An 18,419-nucleotide genomic window follows, 5' to 3' on the forward strand; every position below is an offset into this window, starting at 1 on the left:
GTTTCCAATGTTCCTGCTGTGATAGCTGCAATGAACACGTACATATATATTGCTTTTATCCTTTTTGTGAATTATTTCCTCGGGAATGAGTCCCAGAAGTAATATTGCTGAGTCAAGGGGTATAAAAAATAGTTATATTCTTTGTATTTACTGTTATGTTGTTTTCCGATAAGTTTCAACCAGTATACAATGTAATAAGCAAAATGCATCATAGATTTCAATAATGTTTCTATACCCAAATTGAACTCCAAATTCTGTGCTCATCAGTTAAGAAGGGGAGAACCCAGGATGGATTTTATTGCAGAAATTCTAAACTGTTGGGGATTGAACAGACGCTGCTAACTCATTTTACATTTGGGAGACCGCTAGTTAGCCTTGCTCAGCAACAGCTTTCAGAAACATCTGGGTTTAAACTTACAGCCCAAACATGCCTGGTTAAGTAGCACATGTGTAGTTATAAAATAGCTTCATGTCTTAATTCTCAAAAATATTAATTCACTGAGATTTTTCTACTCTTCAAATGGCTGAAATAACTGCAAACAATGTAAGCGTTGAGACCCACATAAACTATACAGTACATCATTTTCATATTATGAACTTCTAGTTGAGTTGGAGTTTAGAAAGGCTGAGGGTTTTTACAAACACTCTTGTGAAGAAAGTAAAATTCTTACTAGGAACTATTTTACTCAGAGGAGTACAAATATATGTGCAGTTTTCAAGTTACACTTATTGAATCTTCATTTATGCGAAACTGAAACAGTTAAGTTGTAAGAGAAAAGAAAGTAGTAAATGTATTGGCGTGAAACCCATACATACGACATTCCACCCATGTCATACGCCTGGAAGGCAGAGCTCACACCTAATGTATTGCTCTCCAGTGATTACTACAGTGACAGGTGACACAGTAAGTCCTGCACCTGGGCTTCAGTAAATGGTGGCTGTTCAGTCCTACTATTGCATTAATACCCTACCCCAAATTTAGTGGCTGGTAACCATTCAATTGAGCTCCTTAGGCTCACAGACGCTATCAAAATTTCAAACAAGGTACAGTAGGGGTTAGTTGTTTCTACTCTGTGATGTCTGGGACTTCATATTTGGGAATGGGGCTGGAATCATCTGAAGCCTCATTCACTCAATGGCCTAAAGCCTGGGCTAGAATGATTCAAAAAATGGGGACTCGCTAACCTATACATGGCCTCTATGGGTAGCTTGACTTCCTCACAACACAGTGGCCTCAAGGTAAAATAACTTCTAACATGGAGGTCAGGACTCTGAGCATGAGTATCGCAACGAACAAGATGAAAACTGAATTGTCTTTATGACTCGGACAGATACAAAAGGAAGGGAATGTTTTATGGGATGATGGTAGGTAAGACATAAGGCTATTTATGACATAGATATATACATAATACTATTACAACCATCTTTAGAAAATACAACCAACAATTACCCTTAGTCCTATTTTCTATATATTTAATTTATACTCTTTCCACATTGTTAAATTAAAAAATTGCATTTTCTTTGCATAAAACAGTACCCAAACATGGTGGGTAACTTTTTGGTTCTAAATTTAGAAACTCTACATAACTTTTTAAGTTACACTTTGCTCAAAAATTCTGATAAAATCTCACTGAGTGGATAGTTAAAACTTGTATGTCTTTCTGATAGAAAATTGCCCCAGCCATTAATTTCTCCAGCAACCACAGAAAGGCCAACTACAGTTCATCTCATTTTCCACGGGAGATACTGTGTATTTGACAGAAGAGAAAGTCTCAAAATAGGTGGTAAATTATTTGAAATATAAGCAATTTTAAAATGTGCTTATTGAGTTTGTTTGAATTTTTTAGTTACCTATGATATATTTTTGGCCATGACTTTCAAAATGAGAACCAGCAGAAGATGTTTCAATATAGTAAAATAAATATATAGCGATAGTTTATGCTCAGGATAATTCATTTCTACAGTGACCTTTTCCCCTGGAAATTGTACAAGTTTGATTTGTGAACTCAAAGTATGTAAGCTTTAGTCCCATGTGGAACATAATGGTCACAGGATAAAGAATTCCCCTTTCACGATGACATAGAGGCTTCTTAGCAGTGATATGCACTCAACTCTCAGTTTAGAGCTTTGTTGAGGGCTGAGTGTGGGATTTCCTCTTCCACTGTTAATTTTAATCATCTATTTGAACTAGTCTCTTTAGTTCATTCATTTATTTTGACTGTCATTAAGAGACAGTGACAGTTTTACTTTCACAAGGGTTTATTAATTTTCTGTTCTTTTTTTTCTAAGCATAAACCCGGGATCGATGAATACTTTCATACACTGAAGAACTAAAATATATTTAAAAATACATATGGCATATGTCATTTTCCCATAAATACTACAAACAGGACCCAGGTTCATTAATGTTGAAATATTAAAAAATGGACTATAGTTTATCACTATTTGGTCCTTAACTGAAAGAAATACAACCTAGCATTATAATGTAGGCTTCATAAGTCAAAATGCACATAAATTAGTTTAAAGTATTCTCTTCATTTGTACACTCATATTAGGGTAATCTCAACTAAGGCAATTTGTGTAAGCAACTCACTTATTTGAAAGAAATGTGAAAACAGCTGATATATACATTTAAATAAAAATTTATATACACTCAGGAATGAGGCTAGGAAGTAGCTGTTTGAAGACCAGTGGCCCTCTTACCATGATTTTTGTACATAGATGGCAAATTATTCTGATCTCCAAAGTTTATTAATCTGGGTATATTCTCCAAAAATCAAGAGGAAAATACCATTCATTTGCACCTCTTCCCCACTCTCCATCAATCAAAATGTCTTTTAATTTGTGAAGGAAAAGTGAAAGAGGAATGAACTAGAAAGAGATTTAGATTTAGTCCTCAGAATACCTGAGTTCAAATTCTAAATCTGTCTCAGAGTAAATTTGTAACCTTTTAAAAATCACCTGACTTCATTGGTCCTCAGTTTTTACCTAAGAAATGAACATGATAATACCTACTATTAAAAAAATATATGTGCTTATGTGCTTGGATGATGACACTGCTTAACCAAGGTAGACTTATTAATATCCTGTCTGTTACTTAACAACTTTCTGAAGATAGAATGTCACTTTCACACTTGCTTTAATAGCAAATATCCCATATCCATTTCCATCTTTGCAGTCAGTTGATTTATTCCATACATAAGGCAACAGCATTTTATTATCAGGAAATGAGATTATGTTATATATAGATGAGATAAATCAGACCATAACTGTGTGTCCACATAAAGTAAAAACTATATAACTAAATAGAGGAGGTAACTTGTGTTGATACATATTTGCTATTTTTCAGTGAGCTCTTGAGAGAGATGAAAAGTATCAGACACAATACATGAAAGAGGAACAACATAGAGGGGATGAAGAAAGAACCCCTTAAAATTGACTAAGGTATATTCCTTATTAATACAATAGTTTCTTGCAAATTGGGAAAAGGTCCTTGTTATTTAGCATTAGCACTAGAATCTTTCCGACCACTTCACGGGCCAAAATGATGCCCTAGGTAAAATGAGCACCACATCATGCATTTATTCACGTACATACTCTATTCCTATCTACCAGGCACCTGCAACATTGACATGCAATTCATCGATGATCCTCTGCATTCCACAGAGAACTCAGGTCAAGCAAGTGGACACACATTGAACTCATTGTTTTCTCCTTAATGTGTTAAATCTGTCCCACAAGGCGAAAGTGGATGATAAGCATGTCTGAATTCTATTTTGGCCCCACCCTGTTTTGTCCTCTGTCCTCTTTGGGACTCCATGAGGAAGAATGGGCAAAGGGAAGCTAGAGCAACCTGAAGTCTTCCCACCTCAGACAAGCGATACTTAGCTATGAAGGCAGCAATCCTCAGAACCTAGCATCTGAGTGGCCGGCCTCTGAGATCAGAAGCAAAGACAAAATAGCCATCACAACTGCTGCAAATTGCAGTGTTTTGGCCTTGGATCAAAATACCAGAAATATTTTAATTAATAGAGAGAATGATAGATAAAATAGGAAGTGAGATAAGAGGTCATTGCCTGAGAAAACAAGGCTTTTCGTCTCATTTTTACAACTCTCTGAATGACCCACAGAAGAAAGTGCATGCAAATAATATTTTAAGTTGCAGGATGTGCTTTTGCTTTTCCAAGAAGGATTGCCCACCGATAAATTCAAGAAGGAGGTCATTAAATTGAACAGAACATATCTAAAATAGGCTGCTTCACCCCATGTAAAGCAATTGTAAGCTTTTCTTTGTATTTTTAGAGGTTTTTAGATAAATAGTCAGATTCAATTAAGCTCTGTCACTTCAAGAGTTGGTGCTTCTAAGAAGATAGGCGGGAGGGACTACGGAGGAGGGACTTAGACTTGGGATTCCTCTATTTGTTAACAGACCTGTGGGAGGGCAGAGAGAATTGGACTATTGTGCTTCAATCAGCAGCATAACCTACGTGTCACAGTCAATTTAACCATGGAGTTTTAGAGCTGGGATGGGGACAAATGGTTGCCTGAAACAGGCCTTGAGAAAGGGGCAACTCATTTAGTATGAAAGAATTGGGGTTTAGATGTAAAGACGACTACAGAAAAAAAATAAGTAGACTTAAGATCTGAAGACTGGCAGGAGGGGATATGGAAAAGTTGCTGTAGCTAATCCCATGCTTGGTTAAGAGCAGAGGTCATGGGGCCAGACTGATGGGGCTGAAATGCAGGACACTGGGCAAGTTACTTCCCCTTCTCTGCCTCAATTTCCTCATCTGCCATATGGAAAAATTATACTACTACCTACCTCCTATTGGCTTTTGAAAGTATTTAATAAATCAATACATGTAAAATCTTCCAAAGAGCCTGAGAGTCCGTAAAAGTGCTCAACATTAAATATTACTGTAACCCAGAATTGCCCCAATGAGTAACTAGCATTTATTTAACATTTTCTATGTGATGGAACTTACACAAACAATTAGATGAATCATGCTTATTCTAATCAATCACTCTATGTTGTAACTACTACCTCAATTTTACTGGTAACAAAAGAGAAGCACTGAGAAGTTAAGGAATTTACCCAAGGTCACACAGCAAGGAAACAGAGCTGTCAAGATTCAAATCTGGACAGTCTGGCTCTAGGTACAATGCACTTTGTCACTGTTTGTTAACGTCTATAGACTTGACATAGGAAAGAGTGTACACAAACAATGTATACTGTAGAGTACACTCAAACAATGCTTACTTTCCTCTCTATTTCAGTGAATTTAGGTTGCTTAACAACAAAGGCTGTAAGTGGATTCATTGCCACCTCCCAGTACCTAGCAGACCACCTTGCATGCAATACGTATTTACTCACATAACTGGCTAACTAGCTGCCTGTCCTTTCTTAAGTGGCAGGAGCTTAGCTCTATGACTTGTGCCTGTATCCTAAAATCCCATGACAGAACTCACTGTCGTCTCTCCTGACACTGCCCTAATCTCATGGCCCCTCACTGTGACCTCCTCCCCAGCCTCCAATAAAGGGACAGTCAATGGTCTCCCTGTTCATTTGCCTTCTCTCTTGTCTATCCTCTTCCTAGCACTTCCACTCCACGGACTGTATGGGGAGGATCACATAGGACTTTCCTGAAAACAAAACCAGAGGCGAACAGAGGAATGAAAAGGCGAGACTGGCAAGAGAAAAGAGTTCTTTGAGTCCTTTTATCTTTCCAGCTCGGAGGACTGCCTCGCTCCTCTCTTTTCCAGTTTTCAAATCTCTGAAGTAAGCAAAGTGCAGGATGGACAAACTGGTATTTTTAAAAAAGCAAGCCATTGGGAAGCCATATTATTTTATATCTAAAATAATTTAAAAAGTTAATAAGAAATTCACACAAGCCCTGGTTTTTGAGACTTCATTCATCAGTATATCCAAGAGTCGTGTATTATTCATCTTCTAAAGAAAGAGAAATAAGTCCACGGAGCTGATAGACTTGAAGGCAACAACACGATTATTCGCTTTAGTGTACTGTGATACGCTGAAGCTTAGGTGTGTTTAGAAAAACTGGTGTGTTTAGATTCAGGGATGATTTTATCTAGTCTAAACTAAATTAACTTTCACAGTCCAGACTAGTGTCTTAAAAAATAAATAGCCAGCACATATGAACAAGAAAGTGACACTTCTGGGATTCCTATTCCTGGTGTCACATACTAGCAGTAAAAGCAAAGACTAGCTAAGTAGATCTAACACGAACTTTGAAATTTTGAAAACAAAATTTTCAAATACAAAATTATGAAAATATTAAAATGTCTACTTAAAAATTCAGATTTCCTTTCATTATACTCAACAATGAATTCTGTTTTAAGTGAATATTGTAGCTTGGTTTTTCAGGTAATCAATCTATATAAGTCATATTCCTAAATTTTAAATAGAGAAATATAAACAATCTTGGAATTGGATACTTCAGGAAATAAGTCACACAATTTGCCACTAATTATCTAAGAGTTGTCTATTACCTTAACATGTTTGGGTCATATTAAACATGTATGGGCCCCAACATATTTAAGAGTCTAGAACCATCTATATTTTTGTAATTTACACGTTAACATTTTTAAACTGCTTTGCATATGGCAGACTTGGACATTTTTATATCAGCTTGCCAACAAACCTTCAAACTGTCGAGGATTATGTTTCTCCCTGCCTGCCAGACTTGTTTAGGCAGCTTTACCTACCTACTATTGGATTATTTGAAAGTTTTATTTCAGCCATTTGAAATGGTATTCCTTCAGACACACAGGGTCCAGTGAGGAGGCCTGTGGGTGAGGGGTTGGGGAAGACGCCCTGGTAGGACCCCCCTCCGCTTCTGCGGTGGCCCCTCCATTTGCATCGAGATTACATATTAAGCAGCTGCCTAATAATTTGCTTAAAAATAGGGTCCCAATGCTAGGAAATATTTTACATTCATTAGTTCATTTCTACAAATACAGGGTGGAGCAAAGTTACATTTACAGTTGTAACAAAAACACAGTTTATTCTTATTTATTTATTATTATGTTATTTTCTGTACAAACAAGCGTAAATCTACTTTTGCCCCACCCTTTATATTAAAACTTCACTGTTTTATTAACATTTTAAAGTTATGAAATATTTAATTTATTTAGTGTATTATTCATTTACTGCATAGATATTAACACAACTACTTATGGTAGCTGTGTTCTTGTTATTTAAAACTGAGTAAAACTGGAAAATAAAGAAAAGGCTGGTGATGTAAGTAATAAGGATACAATTCCCACCTCCTACATCTGTGCAAATGAGATAAAGTGGGTGTAAGTTCTGCTGGGTGCAGCAAATTTTTTGTTGCAATAAATACCCATTGGTCTTCAGTCATCTGCACATGACTAGTGGACACAAGAATGGTATCAAAATGTTTTATAAAATCTTGGAACTATCCTTAAAGGTTTAGAGGTACAGTGCATTTGGGATTTTAAAATATTTATTTATTTTATTGAAATAGAAACTCTCCAATAATATTTAAGGTCTAGTATCATAATTTGACTCATTCAGTATTCATAAACAAAATAGAGACTATGTATACAGTATACTAATGAGTTAAACTACAAATGCCACTAGTGAGCCCTGACTGGTGTAGCTCAGTGGATTGAGCTCAGGCCTGTGAACCAAATGACCACAGTTTGATTCCCAGTTAGTGCACATGCCTGGGTTGTAGGCCAGACCCACAAGAGGCAACCGATATTTCTATTCCTCTCTCCTCCCCTTCCCCTCTAAAGATAAATAAATAAAATCTTTTAAAAATGTCACTAACCTTTAAAATAAACTATCATTAATAATAATGATATTATTATTAATACCAAAGTTATCATTAGCCATTCCATAGAAATGTATGGTATGGTAAGTTGAACTATTTAATACCAGTAATTTTGGTGGTATATATTGTTAATGATTCAGGATATTCACATTGCACTTGCGTTTTATTAGTATTTTAGCTAGTGATTTACTTTAGACACATCTTTGATGTTTGTGCTAATTAGCATGCTCTTTGAATCATGCAACACAAACTTAGAAAATACATGCCAATGTAGAACTATAATAATTGACCTGCGGAAGCATATAGTATTGTAAAAAGTAACATTTATTATATTTATTTCACTCTATATTCTTCAATACTTACTGCCAAAAGAAAAGATCTAGATATGCCCAAATATGCTATTGATGAAGTTACTAGCTACCAGTAGGCTTGTATCTGGATTCATATAATACATCACTTTCTCTGTCAAACATTACCTTCTCTCCACTGCTTGAAAGAAGAAATCAGATCATTTGGATAGGCAACTAAGGCCAAACAAACCTGAAAATCTTTCCCTGGTAATGTTTCTATGTAAGAATTAGGAAAGATAATTTAGGTACAGAGCCTGCAGATGTAAAGAAAAGATAATCCACGGAGTGTTTCATTCTTTAGAAACCTCTTTGATAAGGGAGGGGGCACATCCTTTGTACATTTTGTAAAGAGATTTAAGCACTAAGAGACCTTCTCTCCCTCAGACCATGGGTGCCGGGAGCAGAGTGGGTTTGGAACTTCCGAACGTCACAGTCAACGATAATCTTGTATTGGAACAAAAGGCAAGGATGACTCAGAATGTAATTAGGGTTCGGCATCTAAGCAAATGACACAATATAACTTGTGGTATTAAAAAAAGAAAGGAAGAACACAAAGCCCAAGAAAAGACTGCTGTTTCCACACAGAGACAAGGCCATGGCAGAATTAAAAACAAAACAAAACAAAACAAAACCCTCCTTAATTATCAAATTATATAGCACAGGAGCTGACAAACCTCTGTATTTTGTAGCTAAGCAATCCAATGGTTGTTTCCCCCTCCTCATCCGCACAAGTGGGAATACTTGTAATGTTTATATCTAAACAAACGACAGAGGGAGAAAAGGCTTCTAGACAGACTGAATGTAAAAGGCTGAGCCAAAGGCCAATTCCTATGAAAACAGAATGCCTCCGACGTTTTGTCAACACTCCTGCGGAGGCCGCAACCAGCAGGATGAAACAGGCACGTAACGCTGGGAACCCTGGCACGGTCCGTGTGGAGCCACAGGCTGCTGGTCTGTCCTGGTTGGTACTCAGGTGCTTTCCCTTTTAACACATACCTGCTTTGGGAATGCTTCTGTATTCGCAGGCTGATGGATAGGGGAAAGAAAAGACATGAAATTTCCCTGCCCATACCACTCCAAAATGTCACCTCACAGCATGTCTCTGTACCAAGCCAAGAAATAGCTTAGTCGGGCTCTCTGCCAACTGGCATGGACCAGAAGATTACTGGGCCTCCTGGAGGGCAGTCTTTTTTCCCACACAACAAGCTTCACAATTTACCTCGCATGGTCCTAATGTTAATACCATGGACATTTTGTGATATAGAACAGCAGTGAGCAAACTTTTTCTATAAAGAGCTAGATATTAAATTTTAGACTGTGGGCCATTAGGTCTCTGTTGAAACTCTTCAATTCTGCCTTTGTTGGAAGAAAGCATCCATAGACAATATATAAGCAAGGTGGGTGTGACTGTTTCAATAAAACTTTATTTACAAATGCATAGACAATGTATTAAAAACAGGTGCGTCTATGTGCCAATATAACTTGATTTACAAACACAGCAGCTGGCAGGGTTTAGCCAAAGGGTCATAGCTTGCTGACCCTTGATATAGAGGACAGAAACTCATAAGGTAAGTTAAAATTTCTCCTATTACACAGTTTGCAAGGTACTGTATGAAATATAGTTGGGTCTCATTTTCAGACATATATTTATTTATAGTCCAAATTTGCCCATGGAATTCATTCATTTCTCTATTCATTAGAAAAGGTAGCTTTTCCAACTATATACCTGAAAAGTAGATCTGATATAAAATATAATAAATAAAATAAGAAATAAACACTGGTGAACAAGACAGGCACAGGATCTACCTCACAGTCTCTAGAGTGTGGGAGGATATATTCAGCAAGTATTTAATGAGGACCCACTTTGTGTTGCCCCTTCTAGGAGTGAGGTATACTATAGGGAACAAGACAGACAAGGAACTCTTGTGGCATTTACATTCTCAGTAGAGGGAGAGAGAATAAATAATTTGACAAACATTAAGCCATAAAAGGTCACACGGGGGTAAATGCCATGAAGAAGTAATATGATATAATATGATGAAAAGTCACTTAGCAGAATGGGGGATGGTTGTGGGCAATGGTACTGTGAGACGACTTTCTGAGAAGACTTGTGAGCAAAGACCTCAGATGATGAGAAGAGTCAAGATCTATGCCAAGATCTGGGGAAAAATTTTTACAAGCTAAGTGAGCAGCATGTAAAGTCCCTGAGACAGGAATGAGCTAGTCCACTGGAGCAATAACAAGAAGGCAATTGTCTTAGGGGTGTCTGGAATGAGAGAAAGGTGGTAAATGGTCAATCCAGAGAGAAGTGTGGGAACACATCATATAGGGCCTCATGGTGATGAATTTGGATTTTCCTTATACATAATGAAAAACTGTAGGGGGATTTTAAGGAAAGAATGACACATTCTTATTCATTTTTAATTGCACTGAACCTATAATTACATATGAGATAAGTGCTAGTAAAACAAGGCTCAGTGTGAAATGGCATAGTCAGGGGTAAGGAGGGGCGCCATGGTAAAGGACCGACTTGCCACGGTCCTAAAACCAGTGATCTCCCAGTGGGGATGTATGGGAAGGGGCTTGCTCCTTCCTCAGAGAAATCCAAAAGGCCTTCAGAGCTCCAACTGCCCACCTTCTGGGGACCAGAAAGATTTTTATGCCTTCTTGAGTCTTTTGATTCTTAAACATTACAAGCAAATAGTAACACCCAACTGTTTCTTGAGAATTTAATACAGGGGTATTAATTAAAGGGCTCCTTCTTGGCTCGAAAATCAGGGGTTGTTCTTTAAATAAAGCTAGTTGAGTATGTATCTACAACTGGATTTAAAAGACAATTATTCCTATTCACCTTTCTTGAAATTGCCAGTCTTTCTATCTTCATGCATAAATTATACACGTATATTTTCTTCAAGTTGAGGAATAAATGAAAAAATAAATACTTATCAACTGTCTGCTCATTTCACACATTCAAGAAGTCTCTCCACATGTGCAAATAAAATACAAAACATCCCCTCTGGCTCAGTATTGCACAGTCCGCAACCACCAAAGCAATGCACAGATGAGAAGTCAGTTTCAGTTACTTAGGTTCACATGTGCAGATATGTGTAAATATGTGCCATTGTTGCATGCAATAAATGTTTGCCTATTGGTCTGGAAGTACAAATATTTTTCCTCCAAGAGGAAGATGGAGCTGACCTTCAAGTAATTAGCACCAAGGGTTAAAGCAACTTCAGCATCTAAAAGCAATTGCAGGGCCCCTTCACTTACATGAGTATATACCCAGCACCACACATTTGAGAACTTGATGTTTTTTTATTTTTAGATTATGATGATAACAGAGATATTCTTCAGACACTTAATAAATATCTTAGGAGATATAAAAATGGATAAAGAGGCATTCGCCATACTATTGTCCAAGTAACAAAACAGATCTTGAAACAAATAGTAAGAATGACAACAACCACGTATGAAGTGTAGTGCTAACATGATACCTGCAATGTACTTTGATAACGCTGGAGAGCTTAGCCTGGGAAGGTCAAGTGTGGGTAGCTTTCCAAGAGAAATGCGCAACAAGGCTGCATTTTAAAGAATAATTAAGAGGGCAAAATAGAGTGACTGCAGAAGTTTTTGAAATCTTAGATCACTGGGTAAATACAATTTGAATCATTAATAGCCACTTACTCTAAACTCAACTATTGCTTTGAGTAGTATTAGGACAAAATAACTATAGGATTTAGTCTTTGCCTATTTGACAGCTTACAATCTATTTTGGGAGGTAGGCGTATATCCAAAATAGAATGTTCACAGTACATAGTAAGTAGAGACTGCAACACATAACAATGCATTCATTTGCCATATTTATTGTCTATCTCCCATGGACCATATACTGCTCTGGAAGTGGGGCTATGGCAGTGAACAGACACATAAGGTCACTGGCCTCATGGAAGTCACCTTTTCGTGGATACTAGTATGGGTTAACATGTGTACTATCTGGTTGCAAAAAGATCATCGCCATCATTAGTATGTTTTAGATAAGAGCATGCTAAATCCTAATTTTCCAAAGCAAAGACTACAATATACAAGTATAGGATGCTATTAAGTCACAAAATACTGTCAAATAGAAAAAAAATTAGCCAAGCATTCCAGTAAAAGTTTTTCATTTATTAAAATATTCTAGATGGCAATTCAGAACTACATGTTCTACAAATCCTCTTCAATTCATCAATCTTAGTGTGAAATATTTATAGTAGATAGACACTCTTTTCTAAGTCATGTTTTTGATTCAATTTATTCATACTTTCAACCAAAAGAAAGATATCCTTTGGCAAAGGAAAAACAGACTTTCTAAGCATTCCTCCAAATTCTAAAATATACATTATAAATTTTAATATTTTAAATACACATGTTTGTGAACTTCAGGATATGGGGTAAAGAAAAGAAAATAATATTTCAAAAAAGTACAAGATGTGGAGTAGACATTAAACATTAGACATTTCTCTGCCATAGAAAAGGTGAAAGGAATCACACACAAAAATGTCAAAGCCATTAAGGCCACTTCTACTTACTGTTACTATCCTGGTATGTGCTCACTCTCAGGTATTGAGTATGGTTTGCTAATAATTCTGAAAAGAGCTGTATAATAGAAGAGAGTCAAACCTAGACATATAGCCCCAGGGTTTTACCCAATAAAGTTGTGATTTTTGAGCATATTCTCTATTCTTCTTCTCCACCTGACATGTGAAAATAATGCCATCAACCTACCTCGTACTGGTGTCAATCAACGTTACCAAGTTGATCTTCGTGAGTTAAATTCATTACATGAAAAGACCAGTGGGATAACAACGAACAGTCCCAGACCTTACAGGGACCAGTGCATCCTCTGCCCCTTTCGTACCTTGCTTCTCATCTTGTTCAGCTGCAAGACCAGGAAAGTTTTGAGGAAGGAGACTTAAGACTGTATCAGAGGTGACTTTCGGTGACAGCCAGTGTCTTGTGAAAAATATGTAAAAGAATCCAGCCTATCACACTTCAACGAAAGTACTGGATTAATATAAATCACCATCTAGCTGCATCGAGCATTGATAACACACATTCTCCATCAAACACTTTCCTGATAGTGATTCCAGGAGCTGCATAATAATCACCGTGCTTTAATTATTTTGTTGAATGAATGAATGAATGAATGAATGACTTGCACTTACACACTGATGGTCTCAGTTTCTGCAGGGAATTGCTTCTTATCTTAACACAACCACGTGGAATCAAAATAGGAGTACAAATTCTGGTACTAAGCATACCAAATGGTTACTGTAAAAAGATTTCCATTTGAATTATCAAAATAAATACATTACGTGAAATTCAGAACTTGAAGTGAAAAAAAAAGCCTCTAATTAAGGGAAACTTATGAGAGCCTTTAGCAAGTTCTTTGCTGAATGCAATTATTTGCTTTCTTGATCCTCAGACCAATTGCATTAGCAAGGACAAAAGATATGCAAATTTAAGCAGACAATAGTCAAGCCAAGCTGCTCTGACTCATACCAACAGAGACATTTTCAGCATATATTCAGCTCCATTCACACTAGCAAAGACTGGTGTAATAGTTATGCATGGCTATAATCTGAAAACTATACAATAGTCATTGACCAAGAACAATACAAACAAAAATCAAGTTTATTTCACACAATAAATTAACAACTGAAACATGTGAATGATTTAGCCCAGTAGAATCATGTATATACCCTGTCACTGATGAATAATTGCATAGCAACAAAAATATGCATTGCTATGTTTAAATGACTATTTTAATTGTATATTTTAAGAAACCAAAATATCACATTTTGGGTAAATACCTCATTCAAGACTATTACAGACTAAATTTCCTTTCCTACCCTCCTCAAAGAATCCAGACTAATTTTAAATGATTGAATTTTCATTAACTAACTATATAGATAGTATACAGAGAATAGTACTAAGTGATTCAACCAAATTTATTTGCTTACTATGCAAACAAGCTTTGCCAAAACAAAAAGCAGATACCCTGTTATAAACAGCTGCTGTAATTAGCATCTGAAATTTAAGTTACAATTATCAAAAGATGGCAGAATTTTGTTTGCTTTCTATTCTTCCGCCTTTTTTTTTTTAACCTGTAGTTCACCATGAAAAGATAACTACAATTTCAGGTTTCAAAACTAAAACTTCTGAGTTCCATTTAACTAGTCAAATAAAATAACAGTGATCTTAGTTCAGTCCCTTGTGGACAAAAGTAGAATAACTATTACTTGGCATGATTCAGCAGGCGGGGGTCTGAGCGTGACCACACTGGAACAGAAAGGAGAATTTATCTCTTCCCTGTCTTTTATCTTCTTAAAAGGTTTGCTCTGTTAACCAACTAAGTTAACGAAGGTTAACTGGTTACATCCTTATCTATATGCATGCACTAAGTGGATTTTTTGCAAAGATCCCCAGGGGGTGGAGGGGTGACTTTTCACAAATACAGGGGTATTTGCCCCCCTTATAATAAGTGACATAGTTGAATAAACTTGTTATCTGCTGCTTACCTATTACACAATTAAATACAGCAAAGAGAGGATGAACTGCAGAAACCATTTTGTGTTCTAAGAGGCGTATTTTCAATAAAATTTTTAAATGATATACAGAAACACTGAATAAAATGTTCCATCACATTTCTATACATTGAGATTACAAGCACGCTCATATTAACACTCATCAGGACACCTACATTCCCACATGGCACTGTCTGCAACTATCATGTCCAGAGGGAAGAAAAGGCACCTCAGAGATGGAGAGCCAAGTCCAAATCTGCAGGTGCACGTCTTTGGGAACAGCCACCACCAGCTCTGTTTCTCCTTTCCTGGTGGGCACACAACCTCTTCCTGATGCAGACACCTGAAAATGTATCCTCCTGATTTCTTTTTTCACAAGGACACAATGTCCCAGAAATCAGTCCTCCGCTATTCTACTTGCTAAAATTTAGTTTCCTTTACAAACTTACACAATTTCTCCAACCAAATAGCTCTCTTTATATTTACTCTCATTTCATATTCACTTTACTAGAGGTTGAAAAATAAGTATGTGGTGATAATTTCCCAACTTGGCTGCACAAAATTTCCTGGTGTAGTAAATTTGATCCTGAATTAGTGTTGTTGTTATTTGTTTCTTTTTGCCAACTTGCTCCAAATGTACATGTTTTTAAAAAGTTGGGTTTTTACAGTCAGAAAACTCAAGCTAAATCTTAAATATGAGAAAAAACAGATATCATAAAATGAGCCGTTGCTAGATACAGAAATGGGGTGCCACCATAACTTCATAAACTAGCAAAAACCTAAAAACCTTGGCTCATCCCTGAAGCCACAGAGAGAAAGCCCTCTTGCATTTGCAAACGCTGCCCCCCTGGAGCCAAAGGTAAACACACAAATGCTCCCCTAAGGATCTCTAAGTTAGCTACAGTACAAGGACGGAAAAGGCTCCGTGCAATTAGAAACTGAAAGCAATCACTTACTTTTTGCAGCCACTGAGTATAATTTTCCAGCACATGCTCCAGATGTTGAAGTTTCTGGGAAGAGAAATCCGGTTCCACGTGTGGAGCATCTCTCTGCAGAGCGTTTGTGTTGTACTGGTCTGTCCTACTCTCACGACAGTTCCCGTCGTGTTCTGGAAGAATGAACGTGTAGGCACATTGCCCATATTGAATCCGGCTATATCTTCTCCCACCGTTTTCTGGACTCCGGCGCTGGTTGCTGCACCCTACGTGAGTCAGAATGGCAGCGAGGAAAGCTAAGGAAAGGAAAACTGTCATTGTATCGCCAGCACTCTCTTTCCGTGCCTCTCGCAAAACTTGCTCCTTTCTTCTGACCTTTAAACTACTTCTTTATTTCAGGTAAAACCGCTTGTCTCTTTAACTTTCTCCCGTTCAAAGAAAGCTTTTGAAGAAGAATCACAGAAAACTAGCCATTTGTTAGCTTTGTTCTAAAATGTTAATTTTTATTTCACTGGAATGGTAGTTCCCTTAGTTAAACTTGAGATATTTATTGCATAGTAGCTGAGATTTATTGTTTCCTCTCTGTGTAACCGTTCAGCGTGGAGCCTGCCTGAGTTCGCTGCGTGTACATATTCTAGACCCTTTCCTCTACCCTATCTGCTGCAGATCTGCTATTTTCTCCCAGACCTCAGTGAGTTTTATTAAGGTTGCACATCCAAGCCAAGCTGGAAGCAGGCAGCCTTTCACAAGATGACTTGACAGGAATGCATGAGGGTGCCCCTATGCAAGGGTTGCTGATGGCTTGGAGCTGCAGGATCGTCTTACAAATTGGCTAGATGCGCATGACCTCGATCATGTATGGCCCTCCCGCCCCTTCTGCAGACAATTGTCTGGAGCCTTTAGCAGACTCAGGGCAAATCAATAAATAGAGCAGTCCACCTTAATATACTTTTAGTGTGCATGCTGACCTACTAAAATCTAGCAAACTAGCAGTATGTTTTCAAGGTTTCTATTTAATTGGGGAACACTAAAAGAACATTGACATAGTGTCCAGTGAAGTTATTTTTTATTATTTTTGAATGATAAATTTGTATAATTATTAATTTTTTAAAAATTTTATTCTTGACTTGGGAAAAAGATATTATAAATAATTTTTAGGAGTGGTATTCTTTCATTGTATTCACTTAGACTTTTAGAAGTTAGAGAAAATTACCAGGGAGTGTCAAATTAGCAAAAACATTTCATAACTTATCACTCAAAGGAATATAGTGTGTGCATATAGAGTCAAACAATATGAGTACTTTCTGAGATATGGATTTTAATTGAACTGCTTCCTGATTAGAATGTAGCCCTCCCTGTGTGTTCTCTGCATGTAAATTAAGCAACTTCCTTAGAAAAACAGTGTAGTTACCCTATAAGACAGTAACCTGAAAATTATTAATTCCTGTGGTATATCCTACTCACGTGTTTCACAAGGACCCCTTCAGTGTTACTATGGCTAGCTTTATACTGGCATGGAGGTTCCACAGAAATTCTCCTGGGGCTGCACAGAAAATCTATCTGAGAAGAGAACATCGATCAGGTGTGCCAGTGGGCCAGGAAAGGGCTGTATGGGAGAAGTCTGTGATGTAAAACACAAAAAGTATCAGAAAGTGATTCCCCAAAGCTAGGGTGTAGACATTTGAACAAAGAGACTAGGAAAACATAAAAAACAGGTGATAATTATAGAATTAATGTTACAGTATTGAGATCTTTACCAAGAGCGGGCAGAAAACATGAATTATGAGCAGGGACTTTCTTCAAGAACCGGGAGGCATTTCAGGGGATGGAGCTTCTCAACTGCAGTCACAGTGTGAAAACAGAAGCCACAGATGTTTACTCTCATGTCCTGGAAAGGTGGGGTGGGGGGTGCCGCCCAGGGAAGGGGGTGAAGGACAGGAGAAGTTAGAGATGGGCATGTTGGGACAAGATAGAGGAGGGAATGAAACAAATTACAGGAAGAATGTGGGGGGTTGGGGCGACATCAAATATGCTGAGATTTATCAGTCCCTTCCACACCAAAAAACCAAATTTCTGATATGACAAATATGGAAGCAAGTGGCACCAAACATAGCAGCAGATCTTTGAACCGCTCTTGCCCAAAGGCTTCTAAAAGAGCCCCATTGCACTGATTCGCAGTTGTAAAGCAGGGTCACTGACGGGACTCAGAAGAAAAAGAACTGATTAAAAGCCAGTTTATGTTGCCAAGGTGATTTAATCTTATTCTCTGTACCCAAAAAACACGTAAACAAAAAAGTGACAGGTAACCCGTATAATCAAGTTTTTAAGGGCCCACAAGGATGAAGTGGACTGGCAAAGGACAGACTTGCCTAAGAACACTTTCCAACAGTGCTTGCTTTGAAAATTATCCCTGGAAAGAACAAAGTCCAAAATCAACACCTATAAGTGCTTTGTTAAGAACTGAATACAGCCGAAGATCGGCAGAAGACACAAAGGTGAGCAGAGAGTGAGCGCTCTGTTTTAAAGTGCTCCTGTGTTTTTTAACAGCCAAGATTGTTAAAATCTCTTCCTGTGTGTGTTGTGTGTGTATCTATGTGTGCTTGTCCATGTAAACTTTTCCAATCTGAAAAATAAAAAGGAATGCACAATTCCTGAGGGAAAAGTGGACAAACCAAGATAGGAAAGCCTGAGACACAAGTGAAAAGGAGGAGGGGACACTGACACAGTGAGGGAAAGAGATAGAGATTA

The 18,419-nt window shown here is 37.4% G+C and overlaps 1 protein-coding gene across 4 annotated transcripts in view; it reads right to left on the reverse strand.

Annotated features, from left to right (window-relative positions):
* ANGPT1 (angiopoietin 1) overlaps nucleotides 1-16,439 on the reverse strand; it is a 245,546-nt gene extending 229,107 nt beyond the window's left edge. For 3 of the 4 annotated variants that reach the window (XM_037048392.1, XM_037048391.1, XM_037048393.1), the window contains exon 1: nucleotides 15,693-16,439. In XM_037048392.1, the coding sequence (XP_036904287.1) occupies nucleotides 15,693-15,989 (297 nt within the window). In that variant the 5' untranslated portion in view covers nucleotides 15,990-16,439. Of the gene's footprint in view, nucleotides 1-15,688 lie in introns of all 4 variants that reach the window. The other variant, XM_037048394.1, reaches the window with a different exon arrangement.
* Nucleotides 16,440-18,419: the final 1,980 nt, after the last annotated feature.

The sequence above is a fragment of the Sturnira hondurensis genome, unplaced genomic scaffold (genome assembly GCF_014824575.4).
Source record: "Sturnira hondurensis isolate 20B ecotype Veracruz unplaced genomic scaffold, ASM1482457v3 Scaffold0006413, whole genome shotgun sequence".
Classification (NCBI taxonomy): domain Eukaryota; kingdom Metazoa; phylum Chordata; class Mammalia; order Chiroptera; family Phyllostomidae; genus Sturnira; species Sturnira hondurensis.